At 40.6% G+C, this 22,860-nt stretch overlaps 1 protein-coding gene across 2 annotated transcripts in view; it reads left to right on the plus strand.

The window, feature by feature from the left end:
• The window catches only part of LOC122721033 (tolloid-like protein 2), a 53,179-nt gene that overhangs the window by 13,416 nt on the left and 16,903 nt on the right, over nt 1-22,860 (plus strand). For both annotated transcript variants that reach the window (XM_043948230.1, XM_043948229.1), the window contains exons 2-4: nt 20,004-20,156; nt 20,274-20,478; nt 21,225-21,494. In XM_043948230.1, the coding sequence (XP_043804165.1) occupies nt 20,333-20,478; nt 21,225-21,494 (416 nt within the window). In that variant the 5' untranslated portion in view covers nt 20,004-20,156; nt 20,274-20,332. The remainder of the gene's footprint in view (nt 1-20,003; nt 20,157-20,273; nt 20,479-21,224; nt 21,495-22,860) is intronic.

Genomic DNA, 22,860 nt, shown 5'->3' on the forward strand with positions numbered 1-22,860 from the left:
TAAGCGATGAATTTTAATGCATTTTACCATTCTCGACATTTCCTATGCCGGCTCGAAAGTTCCGCCAACTATCCCTGACGGATGGAACGTACGTAATCTTTTTCTCCTTTTTTTTTTTCCTCTCTTTTTTTTCGTTTTTTTTTTTTCCCCTCTCTTCCATTCTAACTCTCCACCATTTCTCGCGACCCATTCAACAGTCTCACTTTGTTTTTCGTTAAACTTTTATCTCTGGGAAACATGCGGTCAGGTTTTCTCCCACTCCGCCTCTCTATCTCTAACGTTTCGCTCTTGCAACCTCGTTGCATTGTTTTCTCGTAAATCGACCGACTAGTGCATAATTCGTGGCACTTTTCCGAGTGAGAAAAATCAGCGAAAAAAAAAAGTAGTATTTTTTGTTTCAACGTTATTTTTTCGCCAACCAATTTTTTATTTAACGCTTTGGAACGAATTTTCGGCGATTCTTTTAATTTTCTTTTTTTTCTTTTTTTTCTTTTTTTTACGCTTTAGCGCAATCTGTAGCGTAACAATTTTTAATACGAGTAATTCGTACGAGGTGCAATATGGGAAAATTTAATTTTTTTAAATTTTCATTTTTCTATCACCCACTTTATTTTCTTTCTTTTTTTTTTTTTTTTTTTTTTTTTTTTAATTAAACANTTTTTTTTTTTTTTTTTTTCATGCTCCGAAAATTGCTTTTGAAGCAAGAACAGCAGGAGAATATATCATTTTTATGGTGTAAAAATTTATTTAACGAAACGATTCATAAATATATCTTACGGAGAAAAATTGTATGCATTTATGGCAAATTTTCTGAGAAATGTTGGAATGCTTAAAATATTAGGAAGTATAAGATTGTTCGAGTAGCGGCACGATTCTTATGCACTCTTGAATATCTTGAATAATTTTCCACCGTGTCGCTACGTATTTTAACGTTTCGAGTCGTCAATTCAAAGGACGACAGAGCAATGAAAGAAACGCGGCTACGTTTCGATGTGCATTGCTAGCTTATCGAAATCGGACACGAAATAAGAGCGAAATAATTTAAAAAAAAAAAAAAAAAGAGAGAGAACAATGAAACTTTGCTCGTTATTTTCTTTCGAACTCACAACTTAACTTTGCATAAAATAATACCTTAAATTGCCCCTTAACGACGTTTCAACGATTTTTCTCTTTCCTTCTTAATAACATTTGATTAATTTCTCGATTTTTCACTTCAACGCGAAGGAAGAAAGTAAAAAAAAAAAATAACAAGACGCGATAAAAATATGATTTTTATCTTCACGATATTTGGCTATCCTTGTCCAAAGTCTTTAAAAAAATGAAGAAATCGTTAAATGAACCGGTGGAAAATCAGAACTCGCCACCCGGATACTTGGAACGGAGTAATCGAGAGTTCGCCTCGACTTCGCCTCGACTTCCCCCATCGGCAACTTGCCCATGAAATCAATGAACACCGATTCAACTTCACTTTCAAAGAGCTGAAAGTTACACTTGGTCCGTTAAAGAGAGGAACCATTAGAACCCCTCCCTCTTCCTTTCATTCACTTGCCGAGAATATGATTCCTCTAAATTCTTATCATCTTATCCAGTTTCTCCCCGCAACTTTCTCAATTACTCTCCTCCTCGCTCTTATCTATCCACCTCCTCGAGCTCACCCAAACACGATGTAACGTGATCCGTTACACTGTACACGTTTTTACACCATTCGTAAATTTATATATCCACGATTGGTTCACAGATAAATCTAAAAATAAGCGAGGGAAAAAAAAAATCTTTACGCGAAACACACGGTCTCCTCTTCCAAATTACGATTAATAATTTTACCCAGAAAGCCTATCTAAATGATTAAATCAACTAAAGTCAAGTCGAATATAATCGTTTTCTCTTTTGATAATTAAAAATTAGTTAATTAGTTAAAAATTAACAAGTCTAAACCTGATCGAATTCGATTCGATTTGTTAATTCCAACTTTAAAGCAGCTAATTAAATTCCAATTAGAACATCGAATGAGAAACACGAATGAAAAAAAAAATTCCAAATCTCTTACGAATCACCATAAAAATTCATCCTTCGAATCATCGACCGCGCGACGAAAACCATCCAAGGGAAAAAATATCCCGTATCACGGAATCGACGGAATCCACGAATCTAGAATCCCATTGTTCGTCACCGTGTCGCGATTTATCCCGATTTATTTACAATCGAAACGGTTATAAAGCGAGTTAAATCTCATCGGGGAGCAATCCCGGAGGATTGTGCATTCGGCAATTAGGAGACTTTGTCCCGTTTCTAAATATTCGAGTGTGGGGATAATTCGGAGTGGGATGGAAGGGATGGCCACGTTGCACGGTGGTGGGTGGCCCTCCGCGACCTTAATCCCCTCGAGGGAGGAAAGGAGAGTTCCCTCCAGGGTTGAACGGTGCGCATCGATATATAATACAGATGTAATATCACACCTGCCAGTTACGTATCGGCTACGTATTCCGATACGTTGGCGCAATCACGCGGTTACGCGATGGAAACACACCCGCTCCCCCTTTCTCTCCGGAAATAGATATTCGTCGGGCGCAACCCCGCGAGGAATTCGCGTCAGACCTCCCCCTCCTTCCTTCGTTCGCTCGTTCGAGGAAAAAGGGAGGTCTGACCGCTCCTTGGAAATCGAAATCGTCGTCGTTTGTCTTGATTTACACCGGGCCGTTTCGCGCTCCTCGATACGTCGGTTAGCGTGGGTGTTTGGAACGATACCGCCCCCCTCTCTAAATGACGTTCGATTCGATTTTTAGGTAGTAGCTCATGGTAAAGAGCTAGAAGGGGTTGGCAAACTACGTTCTAGATGTAATAGATGGAAGATGGAAAGAGGAGGATAGCGTCGAAACTTTAACTTAATTTCTCCTCGATAAATATATTCTTCTTTTGCGATTAATCATCGCGACGACGAAACAGCTATTACCATAGAAGAAAGAGGAATAAACACTGTGTGTATATATATATGTAGTGTAGATAGATAGCATTGTACGTACGTGTATACGGATACAATGGAGCATCGTTTAAACCGGTAATTTATTGAAATTCACCGGAAGGAAACGATTTAACGTATTTCCTCTTTCCTCCTTTTCCTGTTTGTTTTCGATGTATCTTTTTAATGAAGTCAGTTAAACAAGTAACGAGCGCGCATCGATCGAAAAGATCAAACGTTTCCGCGGCCGTATATACGGACGACACATAGGATAACGAGATATAGAGGGAAATAACAACGAGGACGATTCTCCCGTGACACGATGTGGCGTTTACCGCTAACGAGCGCGCTAATTGGCATAAACGAAGCCGCGCCCGCGGGAGTGTAATCAAGTAATTCGATTAACGCTGTCGTCTAGTTCCTCCATGTTTTTCTTCCCCTTTTCGTCTCGCTTCCCGATTTTCGAACAACCGTATCAACCCTCCGCATCTTTTTTTTTTTCTTTCTTTCTCGATTATACGCCTTGCGATTTGCCACTTGTCCTTTTTCCTTCTTCCCCTTTCGTCTTTATCAAAATTGACTCTTGCAACGTCTCGTTTCGATTTTTATTTCTATTTTTATTTTTATTTCAAGTTGTTTAAATCGCAGAAGAGCAATTAGGGCTTTGCGAAAGGAGCGTTATATATCTATCTATTTTCGGGTTAAAAACGGGTTTATTATTTTCTTGTCTCACGGATATCGCGTTTTCTCGATTTTCAGACAGTTCGAATTACTTTCCGCCGCTTTAATTTCGCAGGGAGGCGCAACACACACCCATCCCCTCGCACCGATTTCTTTTTTTTCTCTTTCTCCCTTCGTTCCCCTTCCATCCACCACTCGCGACCGTTTCCTTCTCTCCTTTGACACTTCACTCTTCGTCTTGTTATAACGAGATACACTTACGTTCTCGTTGACAATAGTGACAGAATGTAGTTTGCCATCAAGGTAAGGTCAGTTATTCTCGAGGTATTCTTAACGACATAATTAAGCGACAGAGTAAAATTAATGAAACCTCAATTAGACCCTTTGCGCGAACAATTGCTATTTTTGACAAATTTCTGGCGTAATTTATCGATCTCGTTGCAACGCTCGCGTGTCCGAAATAAATTCGATATTTCGAAGATATTTCGTTTGTCGAAGAATTCGAGATGCAATTTGGAAATTATGGAATGGAACGTTATCGGGGCATATTTTGTGAAGTATTTCGCGGGAGCGAAAAAAACGCGAAAAATTAAATCACGTTTGTTGTAGAAGTATATTCGTGTATTTAACAATTCGTAATTTATTTAAAATATATATATATTATTATCGATTTCCCACTTTTTTTTCGAAATATAAAATTATGATATTTAATGTATTATATAAAATCGATCAATAATTTTTTAAAAGGTTTTAGAATGAGCGAGCTAAGTATCGAAATTAGATCCATTTCACGCCATTTAATGGAGGCGAGTTCAAAGCGACTAAAGTGGCTCGAAAAGTGCGGGGTCTATCGTGAAAAGTGAAGGGTCTATCGATTTGTCTGCTACTAATTTGGTTGCAAAAAAAAAAAAAAAAAAAAGAAAAAAGAAGGGAACGAAAGACGATAACTGTCTAATGCAAGTTCGTCAAAATGCCAAAGTTCCGAAGCGTAAACTTATTCCCTTATCCTCTATTCTCCCTCCTCCCCCCATAAATAGTGAAAATTTTTTCAACGCGAAGGAAAATCGGGTGAAATTTTTAATTTTCCAAAATTTCTTGTATTCCGCTATGATCCGAGGAGAAGGAAAAAATTGTCGAGCGGCAGGAAAATAATCGATCGTTGGAGAAACAATAACGGAGGCATAATCGGGAATCCGGTAACCCACAATAACTCTCCCCCTCTAATCCCTCGTCCTAGTTGGAAGGTATTATACGAAGTAAACAGAAATTAAGGGTTGGTCCCGACCCCTCATCGCCGATCTCTGCGGATGGCATTCTCCCCGCCCTGCACTTGGCAGCCGTCCAGTCATTTCTCTTTCTTCCTCTCCTCTTCTTCACTTTCCAACGATTTTTCCACCGCCATTTTTTACGCCGCTGTTGAAATAATTCAGCCGCGAATACCGTTTTAATTATTCCATTCTACTTAACACACGCGTTCCAACGATCACGTTCGGTCCTTTTCCGGTCGAGCTTATAGCACACCTCGTCCTTATACATATTCCACCTCCAGCCAGTTGTCGAGCTTAACCTACGTGACTCCGTCGCGATTCTTTCTTTTATTTCTTCCCCTTTCCTTCCGCGTTTTTCCTTCCTTCTCCTTTCTCTCTCTCTCTCTCTCTCTTTGTTCTTTCTTTCTTTCTTTCTTCAAATCGAGTCGAGCAATCGTGGAAAAAGCTGGACGGAGAAGAAAAGTCATTTTCGGCTCGACACGAAACACCCCGCCTTCCCGTGCTTAAACTCTTTCGAGAGAGTTCTCGTTGGGTTAATAAGAGGTTCGAATGTTATCGAACGCTACCGATCTTCGTTCGTTCGAGTAGTAGTATTTACCGGTATGTAGTTCACGGGATGGATTGCCGCAAGCTTTAATTACGAGGAAATTAAGGTCATCCACCCCCTCGAGACTTCTCTTCGATTGTTTCTTTCTTTCGTGTAGCTTTCGACATTTTTCGAAATGGCCGCCCGATTTTATTCGAAACGATTTTTTTTGGAATTTTAAAATTTAGGCAAATTTAGATTATCGGTTGTACCGATTTGAATATCGGTGCAATAAGACGAGATTTGCGCATGGTTTTTCTTTTTTTTTTTTTTTTTTTTTTTCTCGTGATTCTAGCTTCCTCTGTTACGAGAAAGTTATCCCTCTTACGTGACACGTACTTTGCGAGGGAGATCAAAGAAAATTTAATTCACTCTCACTTCGTTAACACGTCTCGTGAAAGTGTAGCCTACATTTTTTTTTTTTTTTTTTTTTTTTTTTTCCTCGTTCTCGATATATGAAATTGGATAGGTCTTTCCACACGTGCCACCGTTTCCTGTGCGATCTAATAGCTCGCGATCAACGCATAATTATACTAATTGAGCTCTGCGCGATCTCTTTGTTCCAATTATTACGTTATTTCCGTACTTCATACGCGATTGTATTAGATCTCTGTATAACAAAATCTCATTTTCGAGATAAACGGTCGTCCCGTATACAGGCGGGGATAAAAAGAATTGAAATTTTTTAATCAGAATTGCGCGCTGCAAAAACCGTTGAAATCGATGTACGTATTTTTCTTTTTTTTTTTTTTGAGATCGTGTAAGTTAAATTTTGCAGAAATCCGATCTTTTCGGACTAAGTTTATATTGATAACAAAAAATAATCGGGAAACCGTATTACATTTTTGAAAAAAAGCAATTGCTTTAAAAATATCGTTGAACCAACGAAAGGTTTCGACGATAAATTTTTTTCAATAAAACACAACAGAGTAAAGTTGAATGTATAAAGTTTCTTGGTACAAGAATAACCATTTAAAACGTCGAGATTTATAAAAATTTATCACGAGTAATAATTTTCTCAAGCGACGAGAAACGAGCGAAAGGTTTTTCTCCCTTCCACGTACTCTTTCCTCGATCGTTTTTTTTTTTCTTTCTTTCTTTACCACCCTGTTAAAAACACCGCTGTTACTCGCTTGTTAATCGCTGCCTCCATCGTCGAATCGTACCGTTGTCACCGTTGCGAGCAAAAAGATCCAGGAAAAATTTTCCACCCGTTTTAGACGGGTTTTATTTATCCATCGCTTCGAGGATAAAACAACAATCATTCCATATTCTCAAACACCTAAGTTAAATAAATTGCTTAGAAAGAAAAACTAATAATGAATTTAATTGAATATTTCTCACAATCGTAAAAGTGGATACATTAAAGCGAGACAACGACGAGCAAACCAGTTCCGCATCCTTATTCAAAACACTCGTCCAAGTATTCGTTGTCTCCATCGAAAACCAATACTAAACCGAAATATCCAACTCCAAAGGGAAACTGCGATAAAAAACCGTCTATAATCCGGAGATCGATGCTCGGGGAGAGGGATGATCGATCGAAAGGAGAGAAGTCGAAAATACGGTATTCCCTTTGCCGTCTACCCAAAGGATTTCTTCTCGCATACATTCCCCTTTCCCCCGTCTTGCCGATGCATAGCGCACGCGTTCACCGTGACATTCCAGCCCGGAATTCCAACTCGAATTTTGAACCTGTTCCCCCGCGATCGCGCGAGGATTCGCGCAGCTAGGAAACCGTGTGTCTGTGACCCACATAGCCGGAGCGTTCGAGGCGGAAACAGGCCGTGGTGAGGAATGGAATGGAGGACGTGGACCGTGGACAGAGAGGCAGAGAGAACAAAACGGCGAAGGAAACGGGCCGAGGACGAGAAATGAGACGAGGTTGGTCCTCCTCGCCTGTATCTATCTGTCCGTCCGTCCATCTATCTCTGCCTCCATCTCCACCCCCTCCTTGCCTCCTCCGTCGCTTTGTTCTTTCTCGGTAACAAAGCTGAGAAGCTTAGGGACGTTAGGTTTCGGATATTGTGTGAGAGAGGAGGAGACGATACGCGCGGAGGAGAATTATTTGGACAGCGATGAAATTTGAACGGACGACACGGTCGCTTGTTATTAGGGTAACGCACAAGGAAATCCTAGCGTTATGGCGTTTCTTGATGTACGTACGCGCTTAAGTGAGCGAGTGGCTTTTAAGGTCATAAGATTATTTCTACTTTCGTTGCACGCGAGATACAGTTGGTAAGAATAATTTTAAGATTAAGGATTATTCGAACGCGTTTTACGTTTGTTTGGCGCAAGAGGATGGGATTCCGTCGATTCGGTTAATTGGAACGGATCCTGGACGTTGGAGGCGAAGAAGAGGTCGGAATAATGTACGATGTTGAAGGCATTAGGAGAATGAATTTGACGCAAATTTAACTCAACCATACTTTGCATATTAAAGGATAAGTGATTAAAAAAGTGATTTGTTGTACGCGTTGTCCGTTGCTTTCATTGAAATGAATCGTTAAGAGTATCATCTTTTTCATCATTAGTTTGTGTATCGTTCGATTTTTGGACGTTAATAAGGAAAATTAAGGAACAATTTTTGTCTCAAAGATTTTTCGATCGGGTTTTCTCTCTTACGAATGGCGCGCGTCCATTGTCAACTCGTACAAGGCAATTTGTTGGTGGCAAAGTCGTAAAAGGATCGAATGTTGGAGGATCCATTTTTACCTCGCGTCAACCGATGCCCGTTAACCGATGACGGGATCCTTGGCGGTATTCCTCGTGTTCGATACACGGGGAGAAAAATTCTGGCAATAAAATTCTCGCGGAGATTGATGGCCCACTACACTATCCTATTACCCGAACTACTGCAATGTGCTCGTTTTCTTCGGTGAAAAATAGCGATGGCCGCTACTTGGCCGCGTATTTACATTATTTCCTAATCGTAATTTATACGATTGCATTCCTTTCGACCATATATTCCTTTTCTTTCTTTCTTTCTTTCTTCTCTTTTTCGCGTCGAAACGTAATTTCAATCAATCAAAGAAACTTCACTTTTTGCGGGAAAAGTGATATTTTTTTTTAATATTTCACTTTTTGTTACATCGTCGCGGATCCGATCGAACGCGACAAAAGATTTTCCATCGGCGAAGGCGAAGCGTAAAAAGAGAATGAGAAATATCGCATCGATGTTCGGAGGTCATCAGACGTCCCTTTTTACCTCGCTCTTCCTTTTCCGCGGTCGGCTCTCATCCCAGGTGGGAAGAAGTCGACCTAATCCCGAGGGATAAGTTTTCATCACGTTCGGCTGGCAACGCGCTTCCTGACTTTGATTCTGTTCAATGCTCGTCTTCCACGTTCGCCCGAAACGACCATCCCTCCAACTTTTCCAACCGAATAACAGAAATAAAATAAATTTATACACCAAAAGAAAAAAAAAAGAAAATTGAATCTCAAAAGATCGATGATCTCGAGGAGATCTCGCTCCCCTAATAAATATATAATAAACGATCACGTCAGATTTCCTCCTCCAAATAAATAAAATTTATTCATTCGCTTCCCGATGCACTCTATTCTGTATCGCGCACAACCAAGGAAACGTTTTCCCCTCCTCCTTTTTTGGAGCATGTGTCCAAGGATCAATCGATCGCATCCTGATCGGGGATACATCCGCCTTTTTCTCTATCCTCGCGCCGGGATCAACGAGCCGAGAGATAACCCAAACCAGGGCTTTCCTTCGCCACGCTTCTGCTCTATTTATTCGGAAACCGTCGAACGCAAAGTTTCCGGCCGAGCCGAGAGTTTCGCTATCCGCGATCGCTCCGTTCCCGCGAGCCTCGAATACGAGGCTGACGTTGAATAATGCATCCCTTCGCGACGAGCATCCGCGACGGCTCCTCCGCTTTTACGCTCCCGCCATCGAATCACCGACCTTTAATTGTATTTCGTTACGCAACCGTCCCTCGTCCATATTCGCACTCGAAACGATCTTAGTTTATTCGATCTTGGACTCGGTTCCTCGATTGTAACGCGACCGTTTTAGGGTTAATTGGGTGTTTCTAAAATATGATATAACGTATATGTGTCGACGGTCAGGGAAATAGTATTTGTTTAATAAATAGTGTGAAAATATATTTATTGAACCGCTCGATAGATCTCTCCTCGAAACGATTAGGGTTCCGTTTGTTAACGCGACGTATGGTTTAATTAATTAGGTGTTCTTTAAGATATCATCGTTTATGTATGTATAATGTTTGTGTAATATAGAGAAATATTATTTCTTCGCGCGATATGAAAATATATATTCAAAATGTAAGAAATTTTATTACCGTTTGTACAAGCTATCCGTTATTCGAATAGATCTCCCGCGATAAGCCAAAATTTCCAAAGAAAACTGGAACTCAAATTATGCGCAAACAATCGATCTCCATCTTTGAAAGCTGTCGCGCGTGCATATCGTCGATTCGAAGAGCCTTTTCGCCTCGTACGTCGTATCAAACGCAGAACGAACGTATGAAGAAGAAGAAGAAGAAGAAAAAAAGTACCACTCGCGTTCGTTTAAAGGGGCAAAAAAAAAAAAAAAAGAAAAAGAAAAAGAAAAAAAGAAAGAAAAAAAAGGAAAGAAGAAGTAAATAGGAAAAAGATCCCGCGATACATCGACGCGAGTTGGACTCGATCGTGGAAGTGGACAAGAGGTAGGAGAAGAGAGGAAAAAAGAAAAAAAATAAAAAGGGACGGAAAGTTGACGTCAGTAGCGTACGCAAGCGTTTAATCCGACGCGATAGAGGTTCGCTGCGATGCGAGAGGCTTCTCCATTCGAATCAATACGACACACGCACACCGGGCTTCTATATATCTGTATGAAACGCGGCGCATAGAATTATCGTCGAGTCCTGGCTACGAACGAAAACTTATTCTCTCTCTTTTCCCGCTATTCTCGCAAGGGGTTGCGAAAATCCCAGGTATCGGTTCAACATCCACTTCCGGAATCCGACCGTTCCTCGAGATCAGATTCGAATAATTGGAGATACGTGGATAGGCTATGCTTGGAAGCTAGAAATAATAGGACAAAGTTTATTCAATTTTATCAGTCGATCGAAGAAAGAGATCTTATACGTTATTCTTTTATTTTCGAAGATTCGAAATATGGCGGTGGAATTCTACTCGAACAGCTCTAGCTCCCGTTGGGATTATTATTATTTAAGTATATGGGTTTTACAAAAGAAAAGAAAATAAGGAGGAGAAGCTAAAGTTGAAAAAATGGCGAACGCGATACTAATTATATGTTATTACTCGCTAGGTTGGCTCAAGGGTTGAAATATACTTGAAATTTATTTTCCAGAAAGTTTCCCGTGGAATGGTAGCGTAACTCGTTCCATGATTTATACACCGTGTATTCGTCTTGTTGTTTCACGCTCGCGGAGGATGGAACAAAGGGAATTAGGAAGACAAAAGTGACTGTTCCAACGCGAAGTGGCATAGTTTACGAGTGCAACTCTTTTCCGCGTGATTTTCGCTCCGAACGTTCTCTCCAAATATGATCTTTCCTCCGCAGCGAATCAATAACAATTTTTCCAACGATTAAAACCTCGCGATTTTAACCTCTCTTTAAACCTCCTAAGAAACAATTTGAAAAAAGTAAGGAGAATAAAAGGAAATTATTAGAACAGGGAATAAAGGAAATTAACAAATCAAACAACAAGCGGATCTCTAGTTTAAAATTTAACGGAGATTGAACGGGTATGATGATACGATTGGCCGACGAAACTATCGAAAGCTCTTGGATAGGAAAAGGCCGGACGTTCTATCCGGAGCTAACCGGAAGTAGCTCTTGTCTGCCCCGCTCCGTAAAGCGTTCCCTTTCCTTCACGTAACGTCGATGCCCTTGCAAATGTCCTGGAAATGGAAAAGGAGGCTTCTGAGATCGATTCGGAGATTGGGCCACTTCCGACCCTTCCGCTCGCCTGTCGGCCACGATCCTCTGCTTCCCATCGATCGCAGCATCATCCACGTTATTATAATCCCCTTTTCACGCGTTTCCACGCGTGCTCAATCGCAAGAGAAACTCAGAAATGGGGCGGGAAACTTTGGAAAAGTTTGGAAAAGTTTCGGATGGAATAACGATCTTCGAACGCTTTCTAATTTCGAAAAATCTTTCTCGTTCTTCTCGTATTTCGTTGAACACTTAACGATTGTCATTTTGTATAGGAAAAATTAGGAGATAAAGAATTGAATGAAAGAAGAGATTGGATTCGTCGATTTATTTTCTTCTCGAAAGAATTATTATTTCAGAGGAAAATGCTTTGATGGCGCGTGCAAAGAATCTTATCTTCCTCGTTACATTCACGTTTCTCTCTCTCTCTCTCTCTCCCTCTCTCTATTTGTACGCTTTCGATAAAAGAAATCGATATATAATCACGCTTCCCCCCTTTCGTACGGAGTCAAAAGTTAACGATAGCGTAAAATTTCATCCCCGGATGAAAGGATCTTGTTGTCGAAGGAATTCCCACCGAGGAAACGAAGATAATCTCTGAGTTATTATCCGTTGAAACGTGATCCAGTCTCGACGACAACTTCTCTCGAACGATCGTTTCGAGTACACCTCCTTTACATTTCCACGCTGTCCTCGTTCCGTAATTCAATTATTCATCTGTAAAATATCCACTTTTCCAACGTATACGTGTATATAAATTATTTCATCTCTGTCATTCGACGATGTCGACGCAAAGTCTTCGTCAATCCTTGCCGCGAAAAGATATTTTTCCAAACTCGTCGATCCACCCATTACTCGATCGAATTTGAATATTGAGCGCGATCGATGGAAAGGTGAGGCGAGAATAGGGAGAATTGTCGAGCCGTAAGTAGAGTTAATCGGTTTCGGTTCATTAAAGGGTGGTCTAGAGCGCGATTTTCGACCTCTCGTCGAATATTCCGTCGTATGTGAATGGCGCGAAATCACGGACACAGAGGTGTTTGGCATTATGCGGTTTGTAACCGATTTCGCGTTGCGGGCGCGCGACAAAATTCACAGAGGAATTCCTATGCGGCGCCTCTCTCTCTCTCTCTCTCTCTCTCTCTCTCTCTCTCTCTCTCTCTCTCTCTCTCTCCACGTGACGCGGTGGAAAATTGAATTGGACGGTATTCCTTTTTTCCCTCGATCCGCGTATCGATATTCCCGGATGATCGAAAAGATGCGCGACAATGACGGGTTCACTTATTTCGAGTGGATCGATCATTCTCCAGATTTCCTCTCTCTCTGTCTCTCTTTCTGTCCCTTTTCTGTTTTCACACGTATACAACGTTTACGAACTACTATTGTTCTCGTGACTCGATATTCCAATCGGAGAGCGAGCAAATTGGTTACACGAAGATATCCTCCAACTTGCGTGCGGGTCGTCGAACTTTCGAAATTTTTCTCGCGAACCGCGTATCCAATCACTCTCCACGACCGAGAGTGCTCGTGTTCAAAATATAATGCACAGTCTAAACTCAACTTCCGCTCCGCGAGTGAATTATTCGCGTAAACAGTAGAGCCACGCTCCAAGACAACCAGGAAGGAAGGAAGGAAGGAAGGAAGAAAACTCTCTCGTAAACTCGAAGCGTGGAAAGTTTTCGCGATATCAGAGGACTGAATGAAGGAGAGAGAGAGAGAGAGAGAGAGAGAGGGAAGGTGCAGTAGGGTGCAAGAGAGTATAAACACACCGTGAGATCCGTCAGAGGAATGGAACTTGATGCTCGAGGGGGCGAACTAACGTTAAATATGGATGGGGAGGGAAGAAAAAAAGGAAAAAAAAAAAGGTTAATTTAAATGTTAAACGAAGCCCGTGTGTGCGCGCGTACGATGCTATTCGTACGGTCCAGGAATAGATTCGTAATGCGACAGGACGTACACTGGTTCGAACGATACTTACAACTGGACAAAATTATTTTTCTTTCGATTTTGAGGATTATACGGATATTTTTAGAATAGGCAATGAAGAAAAGTAGAAAAGTGAAGTGATCAACTTAACTTTAAATTTAAGTTTACCAAATAAACTTGGCGATAATATATAACGATTTCACTTAAAATAGATGTGTCGTATCCGTTGTAAAATTGAAATTTAAACGCTTCTCGATAAATTTACAGAATATTTTTCAATTGAAATGTGAATCCATTAGCTCTTTGCCCAAAATGTGCCTTGTTTAATTTGCAAATTTGTTTAAGAAGAGGGTTAAAAATTTTAACGATTATCGAACAATTATTTTTTCTAAATTTGAAAACGAATTTTCTCCACTTAATATACATGTCGTTCGAACGACATTGTGCGACGTCGTAATAGACGATTTCTCTCGCGCGGATGGGATGGACGCGATGATTAAAATATCGGTGCAACGTGAGAAACTGGACGGGGTGGAATGGATGGTCACGGTTGCAGATTTAGTGAACGATCGTGAAACACCATAAATTAATGAGTCGTGGACAGGGAAGGGAAGGAAACGCGTACACGGGCCGTTGACTGATACGCTAAACGCGGTCGGGACGATTGTTTACGATTGTATCGCCGATCTCTCGCATCTTGCCCTCGAGGGCGAGCTCGTCCAATTAATTAATCGGATCGAACGGAAATGGATCTGAAAAGTATCGAGGACGAAAAATTTCGAAATCTATCCTGATAAATCATCTCTTGATAAATCCTGAAGGATTCGGATTCGCCAATTCGAATACGAATACGAAACGCGGAAATATTCGTAACGTGTAACGCGTAGTTAATTAATGGAAACGTGGAAAATGAATTTTGAAACGTATAAATATCGAACGTAATTGTCCGCATAGTTGACATTGTCAAGTTTCCAACCGTGTCCTTTTCGGAACGGTTTTCCAACGTTTCATTGCGGTCGATCTCGTCATGAAAGGCAGCGCATGAAACATGGATATTCAATTTTTAAAATCGTAACAATATCGAAGAGTACAATTGAATCCAATCCAATTTGATATCGCTCTTCGTCCAATATAAGAAGAAATCATAGACGTTGTCGTAGCCCCAGAACAAAATCGAAATTAACCCAACGACGAAACAGAAATTATTCGGAAACAGAAATTATCGTTGGAAATTGCAAATTGAACGGAAGCATCCCTCTCTCCCCGCTGTTTCGAAAACTAATAAACCAAGCCCAATTGAATAGACAACGCAACACCTATCCACCTACCTATCCACCTATCTATCTTGCGATCAATGGAAAAATCGCCGATTCGAGAATTACGGTAACGAAAATTGCCAATTAACACCAACGTATTACACTTTCGATCATGATAATCGCGAAAGTCGGATGGGGGAGCGGTAACGCGTCGAAGAATTAATTGGATCGAATAAATCGAGCCGCCATTCCACCCCTCCCCCCCCCCCCTCTTCTCGCCACCGGCAGCCGACATCGCGCCCGTATTTACGAGTCGTGGCGAATTCATCGTCGCGAATTCAACGATCGCGACCTCGTTAACGGTCCGAGGTGAGATATCGAGGTTGGCCACCGGGCAGGATCGTAATTTCCAGATCGACGAATTATTCCCCGCCATTAATGGGACACGCGCCAACATTACGCCGCCCCCGATCGTCGGGGGTGGATCGTGTGTACGCGCGGCTGGATTAATTAAAGGAAATCGATCGGGCCTATCCGATAAGATACGATGGAAGGGGGGAGCTTTTCTTCTTCCCGTTGAAAACTCGAAGGGATTCGAAATTCTCGTATTGTTGTATCATATACATGTATGTATACGAGAAGGAAATTGGTCTGAATGAAAACTGGTGTTGCGAAAACAGTGGTCGATTTTTAGGAGGGAGGAGGAAGGAGGAGATAGGTGATGAATTTTTCGAGAGACGAATCGATGGAGTATCGATTCGACAATCGTTCGCCTCGATCGATCGTTTCGTCATCATCGACGAAGAGAGGGGTATTAATCTTTGAGATCAAAGTTCCCGTATCCAAAACTTTGAGAGCAGTTCCATCGAATTAATTATCTTCCATAAATATACGGATTCCCTAGGTGACAGTAGAGATTAAACTTTTGTTGGGATGAGAAAAGATGTATATATATATATATATATATATATATATATATATATATATAATTATATTATGTGGAGAACGGATGCGCTTGATATTCATCGCGGTCCACTTCTATGCGGTGGAATAATTTTTTAGCCCGGCCTGCACGGCCTCTTGGCTTACGTTCAATTGTGCGATGTACAGGATTTCGTATTGACCTAGATATTACGTGAGATCGATGTATTTTACCGAGCTGCATAAATCTTACGTTATATGCATCGCTCTGCTAGCCTCGCTAAGCTTCGATTTTATTGAAAAAAAAAAGAAAAAAAGAAAAAAGAACAAACTTTTTCGTATAATTTTTTATATAATAACTTTTAATTCGTAATTTCGACTTCGAGCATATAACCTATATCGATAAATCTGTCCCATATTTATTTCTATCGAAGCCAATGCATTTTCCCAATTATTACGAAGTCGAAGACGAAACGAGTCGATGGAAAGGAAAGAATAAGCATTTATCGAGGAATTAATATTGGCGTATGGCAAACACGTTTAATGTTGATCTCACGTGATACATCCGATGTTTCAACCAATATTTATATGATCTCGGGTCAATATTTACCCGATTCGCTTTGCACATTAATATTTGCGTATATGACAGTGGATGGTGAATTAACGTTACGTGGCGGTTGATCAACGATCGAAACTTTTCGATGCTTCGATGAACCTCTATGAGATGAGGTGGAAAATAAGCGCGTATAAATTATTAAATTTCTTATTATTTTTCTTTTCTTCCTCTTCTTCTTCTTCTTCTTCTTATTATTATTATTATTATTATTATTATTATTATATTTTTCATATCGAAGAATTTCTCGCTGTTATTGTATCCTACGATCTTTATTCTCAAAACGGTATTTTGTTTGCCCCGCTGTAGGCAATTCCGCGCCATATTAATGTCGTACAGAACTACAGCTGATCAAACACGTACTTGTTTGAGAACGCGTTGGCATACGTTGAATACATTACGACATGGATTCATAACACGTGTTTCGTTAACTCCGCTGATAGATGTTACTCAAACGATGATAACGGATAATAGCGCGAAACGTGTACTTTCAACTTTAAACTTTAAGAGCGAGAAATAAGGAAAATAAGAATAACGAACGCTTTGGAATTCAACGCTGGGAATAGATTAGATTCTTTTATTGTAACAACATCATTGTGTAAGGTCAACAATCGTGAGCCGTCTCAGAAACGAGCTCCTCGAGTCGAGAGATAACCCCTTGAAGCAAAAAAAAAAAAAAAAAACCAAGCAATTAGGTGGTAATTAAGCGTTAGAAGGAAGATGTCGACACTCTATGATATTCTAATTCGATCGTTGAACAACAATCCCTCTGTAAAAACCACTTTTGTACATATATATATATATCTTTCTCTAAAGAAATTGGAATCGAATCGTAGAATCAAACCGTTTCCATTCGAAGAAAAGAATTATTTCCATCCATCGGATCGTTTCAGAGAGAGGTTTCGACGTGGAACAAAAGTTTCATCTTCCGCGGCTCACCGAATTTCTGAATGGGAACGAACGCTCTCGAGGTAAGAACGGCGTCGTTGACACGAATCGCCTGCCGAGTGTCGTCGAGCACTCGCCAAGTTCCCTCGATAACGGAAGATCGTCTCGAAACACGGCGTGGCAAAGGAACTGGCCGATCAATTTCCGCCAAATATCGTTCCACCAATGCTACAAACTTTCACCTCGAATACTTTTGAAAATTCGAATACTCTAAAAAATTTTTGGCAAACAGGTTTTTTTCTTTTTTTTATTAAAGTCGCATTAACAGAGCGCGCGTACATAGACGGCTTTTCAAAACGCGTTCGACGATGGATGAAAAAGTTTCCGTTCGCCGAGCGGAACGATTCCCTTTTCCACGCGAATCAAACGAATTTTCGCGCAGAGAGATTCCGAAAATTTGATAAAATTACGATTACCGATTTACAATTTACAATCGATGGAATTCTTGTCCACCGCGAAGAAAAATTCCCTTGGTGGTAATTTTTCACCAAGAAAATATAATACTCGAGAAAAATATATCTCGTTCCCTCTTCCATTCGCAAAAAGAGAATTACTTTTACTCGAGCAAAGGAGCTCGGTCTCGCTGCGCGTGAAATGATTCTGAATTTTTCACAATACTTTTTCCTCTATGAAAACACCTTGCCGCCAGGATGTTTCGTCAACTGTGCACAGCGAAACGGCCTTTTCGATCTGAGAGATCAAAGACGGATATTGGAATCTCGATCCTGGAATCGGGAGAAGAAAATTAACAAAAAATACGTTTCGCGCGTATTTTCCAAATACGAAATTTACGCGCGAAATTAGAAATAGAGAAGAAAGAAAAAAAAGGAAGGAATTTTATTCTTAGCAATTCGACAAGAGAAGAATACTTGGAATTTGTGGTTATCGGAGAGGAGACTTGGCAAGTTTAACTGTTAAAATTTGTTTTACGCAGCGATAAGTATATATAAGACCAAGGGATCAAGTTCAATATGTACGTACTGTTCCGAACGTTGAATTCGATCCAAAAGTTATCCGGCTTGACTGAACTTATCAGGTGACTTTTCAGAACGTTCAGCGACTATATTCCGCTTACTTTTCTTTTCCTCCACTCCCCCCTCCATCCGTTCCCAATCCCTCTCGTTCCCTTTTTCTCGTCACGAATCTTCGACCCGCTCCTCGTATCCGATAACACGGTCGAAGCTGTTTACATCGCTCGTAACAACTGCACCCGAACAAACTCGCTCGCTCTCGCTCTCTCTCTCTCTCTCTCTCTTTCTCTCTTCTCTTCACCGATAAAACCACAGTCTCGTGATTTATGAACGTTGATAATAAGGCTGTGCAACATTACAGTAGCGGGCCCAGTGTCTTGGAAATTCCTCCTATATAACTAGCTGGCAAGACGTATGGACGTCGAAAATCACGCGCAAACGTAAATTGGGGAATTATCACTGGGAGGGGTAACGTTCGATCTTTGTCAGCGGGTGTACATAGAGAAAGAGAGAGAAAGAGAGATTAGTGGAGGATAGTCGCTCCTCGAATCGAATTTCAAAGAAAAGGGAAAAAGTTAGGAAATTTTCGGTTCGAACGTTTGTTGGAAAGAGGGATTAAATAGAAGATGGAGTATACACGCAAGGGATAATATTTTTTAAAAAGGTAGGCGAGAAGTTAAAAGTTGTTACTTTTTTTTCGTCGAAATGAAACGAAAATGAAAAGAGGGAAAATTGGAGAATTGGAGAAAACGATCTAAACAATCGCACGGTTCGAAGAAGGAGGAGGAGGAGGAGGAGATGGAGATGTTGAAACAGTTTGCTGTCAAGCGGTAACTCGGTTAACTGGGTTAACTGTTTAATGGAAATAATAGGAAACGAGAAACGTTTTCTAAAGCGGGCAAGTGGCGAGGTTTCTGGTTGAATTACGAGTTCCTTGATCTTGAGGTTATAGGATTTGTCATGCACTTGGAACTTGATCCATCTCGACGGCGTAAAAACGTAAACGACGGATCATACGAGAGAGTCGTAAAACCGCGATCCGAAGAACTCTCGTTTGTCAAGGCACATTACTTGGTTTTACGATCTTTAATTCTCATAACTGTATCGAATCGTTATTTTTTCCGAGGCGTTGTCGAGATTATGCGATTCGTCCCGGGTCATCGGAAGACGAGTGACCTCGAATTCCTAGAAATTACTCTCCAACAAGTTTATCGCGAGTCGTACATTTAAATCGTAAGATTTTCTGCATATTAATCATCGTAGAGAATCGGCGAATCGTAAGGTTCAACGAAGATAAATAATCTCGATTTTCTTAAAAAAGATTCGATCGGATCTCGATCGAACACCTCTAATAACAATCTCGAACGTTTTTTAAATCGTTGGAGGAATCGTAGGATTACAGATCGTGCCTCGTGTCGTGAATTATCAGTGAATCTTCCAAGAGGTCGTGGGATCGGCTATATCGGGTCACGATCGGGTCGTGGAACGTTGTCTTCTCCTAGCTCACGTGCCTGCAAACACTCCGTAACTCTCCCGGTATTTCGAGGTTTTCCCATCATCTCTGGAATCTCGACGTTGTATACACACATACAAACACACAGTCACCGAGCAGATCATGACCTCTTCCATGACCTGCCCTAAATGTTAGGCAAAGTTTCTTCGAACTCTTGATGATGATTTTACGCGAACCCCATGGCGCCAAGGGTTGGAGAAAAACAAGTTCCACGACCCACGATAGATCTGAGAAATTGTATTTTCATGGTATGATTCTTCTATGAATTGTGAAATCTCGAGATTGAATAAATCGCGGATCCTTCTTCGTCTTGCGAGTGATATTATGGTAAAGTTTTCGACGCTAAGAGAGCTGATAATTTTAATTTTCTTCCCACAGGTAATTTTCTCGCTTGTTTTTCCCTTATCTTTCTTATTCGCGCTTTTTTTTTTTGTTCCATTTCAGGCGGGTTTCTGGGCGACATCGCTCTGCCCAACATCAAATACGAGACCGAATGGAGGCAGCAAAAGCTCAACAAGAGTTTCTTGGAGGAGCTCGAGAAATATCGGGACGAGGTCCTGAAAGAGGGTCTCCAGGTCGAGGAGGAGGGTCTTACAGGTAAAAAAGAAAAAAAAAAAAAAAGTTTTCCAAACGAACGAAACTTCCATTCCTGTTCCATTCCCGTCCATCTCCCTTGCCTGGAGATCGCGTATTACGCATTACGCATCGTTTCAGAGATTCTCCAATTCAAAAATGGACACGACGCTAACGAGCCGCATCAGGAGAACGAGGAGATGGTGGCTTCTCAAGAGAAATCCGAACCAATTATGGTGGACCGGAATCAATACAGCATGGACGGCGAGCTCGAGGGTGGATTCAGTTTTAACGCGAGGAACGAGGATGCCAGGCCTGGGGTGAGGGACGAAGGCGTTGAATTCAGGTACGTTGCGTCACGAAAATTTCACGTTTTCTTTTTTCTTTCTTCCATCATCGTGTTGAGCGCCAGATTTTTTCCTTTTTTTTTTTTTTTCAACGTGACTACACCGCTGATAATTTTCTCGATTGTTTCTTCTCCTCTTCTTTTTTTTCTTTCTTCGAGGTGAAAGACGGAGGAATCAATCGGAATTAATCGGAGAGAAACAAAGCGAGATATTTCAATGGATTCAACAACAATTCGCTTATTGTTCGTAAATTTGTCGTATTTTTTCAGTAGGTTCGAATTCAATTTTTCTTTTTTTTTTTTGACGCTTTAAATTTGCTCTAAGCGTTAAATTATGGATTATTTTTTGACGGACGATATTGCGTCCGTAATGCTCTTTGTTTTTAAAATCGGTTCGACGTTTTGGAATAAGCGGCGCGGATAATAATAAATTTATCTGAAAAATTGTGGAGGCGATATATTTTCGCGTGTTCGATGCCAATTAAAAATATTAAGGTGACTTTTGTAACTGCGATATTAATTAAAAGCTGGCGATAAAGAACGGTATTGTATTCGCTTTACACGCTTTTCGATATATATTTCGCGTGCGTTTCAGTTTATTGTTTCACCGAAAACAGCTACAAATCTCGAATTTTCAAATACATTTTTATAAAAAAAAAAAATATTTAAATATTCGGATAGAGATTTTGCCCACTGGAACGGAAAAAGATTTTATACGTTAAATTTCTGGAATATCAAATGTTTAGGCTAGAGTCAACGACCCCACCAACGAAGAAGAGGCATTCCGCTCGAAAACAAGGACGTGAAGCCTCGCAAACGGCGTCGAACGCTACAAAATCGATGCAAGCATTTTTGAGAACGTCTGAAGAGTTGAACCCGTTTCCCACGACCACGGAGGGCACCAATCAAATGAGAAATTTGAACGCGGAAAATATCGAGGAAGTGTTCACCATCCAACCGGAAAGCAGCACGCGGAACACGTCGAAGCAGCGTCATCGTCGTCATCATCGTAGGAGGTAGGGGAAAATCTTTTTTATTCTTCCAACGATTCGTTCGATATCATCCCCATAAGCTACCTTAGATAGATACTTGAAAATATATATTTTTTTTTTTTCGTAAAGCTATAAATAAAAATTCGAGTTCGAATACGAAGGTGGGGAGAAAAAAAAAGAAAAATTTATACGAATTTCGATAGAGAAAACAAGATGATCCCATTTCGGTTGCGTACAGGTCGCTCGACACAATTTTGCGGAGCAAAACACATTTGTCAGGCCAAGTTATCGTCAAATCGATCGGGAACAGTTTGGATTCCAGTGGAAATTTATAGTGTTTAGATTTTCCACAAGATGTTGGTATTCGATCAATAACGTAACGGGAAAAGATTGGTAGAGAAATCAAAAATTTATGAATTTCGCGTTTCCAAGTGAATTGGGATTAACCCAATTTTCAATCGAAACGGTTAATTGCGATAAAAAAAAGATTTTCTCCAGAAATTCTCCACCTTTCTACCTTAAAATCAAATATCGACGCGTGCTTCGTCCCTTCGTTTCATAAAATTCAACGATAATATTTCGTTTCACGCGTCCCCATTTATATCGACCTATTAAATTAATCATCACCGAGGAATAATGAATTTGACCGTTTGCGATAATACGAAAGCGATTTAACAACAAAAGAAGGCAGGAAATTGAAGTACCTATTGGAAGGTTGAAAAAAAGAAGTATACACTATATTCGATCGATATATAGAGGAGTGATTAAGTGTATTGCCGTGTTCGATGATAGAGTTCGCTCTTTTAACTCGCACACTCTCCCTCCCCTATCGCCAACAATTTTCCGCTGGTAGGGCTACTATGCCAATAACAATGGTCGTCATCGTAAAGCTGGAAAATGGGGACCGATACTGCCAGCCCGGGCATTTTCAGCCCTTGAACTGCCAATAACCTGTCAACATCGGCACACTAGTGTGTCTCTGACCGGTTGCGGATGTGTTTGTATATAGATTATGCGCGCCTCTGTGAAAACACCTCTCTTCTCGAGGGATGAAGACCGAAAAAGGAGTAGAAAGGACGTTATCGGTAAAATGTACTCGAGAAAATCCCCCCTGCTTTTTTATTCCCCCTCCCCTTTTTATTCTTCTTTCTTTTCTTTTCTTTTTTTTTTTTTTTTTTCCATCGATGCTTCCGCGTGAAACTGCGTCGTCCGCGTTAACGTTGGTTAACATTGGAATTTCTTCTTTTTTTTTCCCTCGAATCGAGTTATATACAAACACGAACACGATGTCCATTTTCGATTCATATTTTTGTCGTGCGTTTCGTTTAAAAAAACGAAATACGTAGGAAGAAAGAAAAAAGAAAAGAAAAGAAATCGAATCAGTATTTTA

The sequence above is a fragment of the Apis laboriosa genome, unplaced genomic scaffold (assembly GCF_014066325.1).
Source record: "Apis laboriosa isolate Shangri-la unplaced genomic scaffold, ASM1406632v1 scaffold13_cov153, whole genome shotgun sequence".
In the NCBI taxonomy this organism is placed as follows: Eukaryota; Metazoa; Arthropoda; class Insecta; order Hymenoptera; family Apidae; genus Apis; species Apis laboriosa.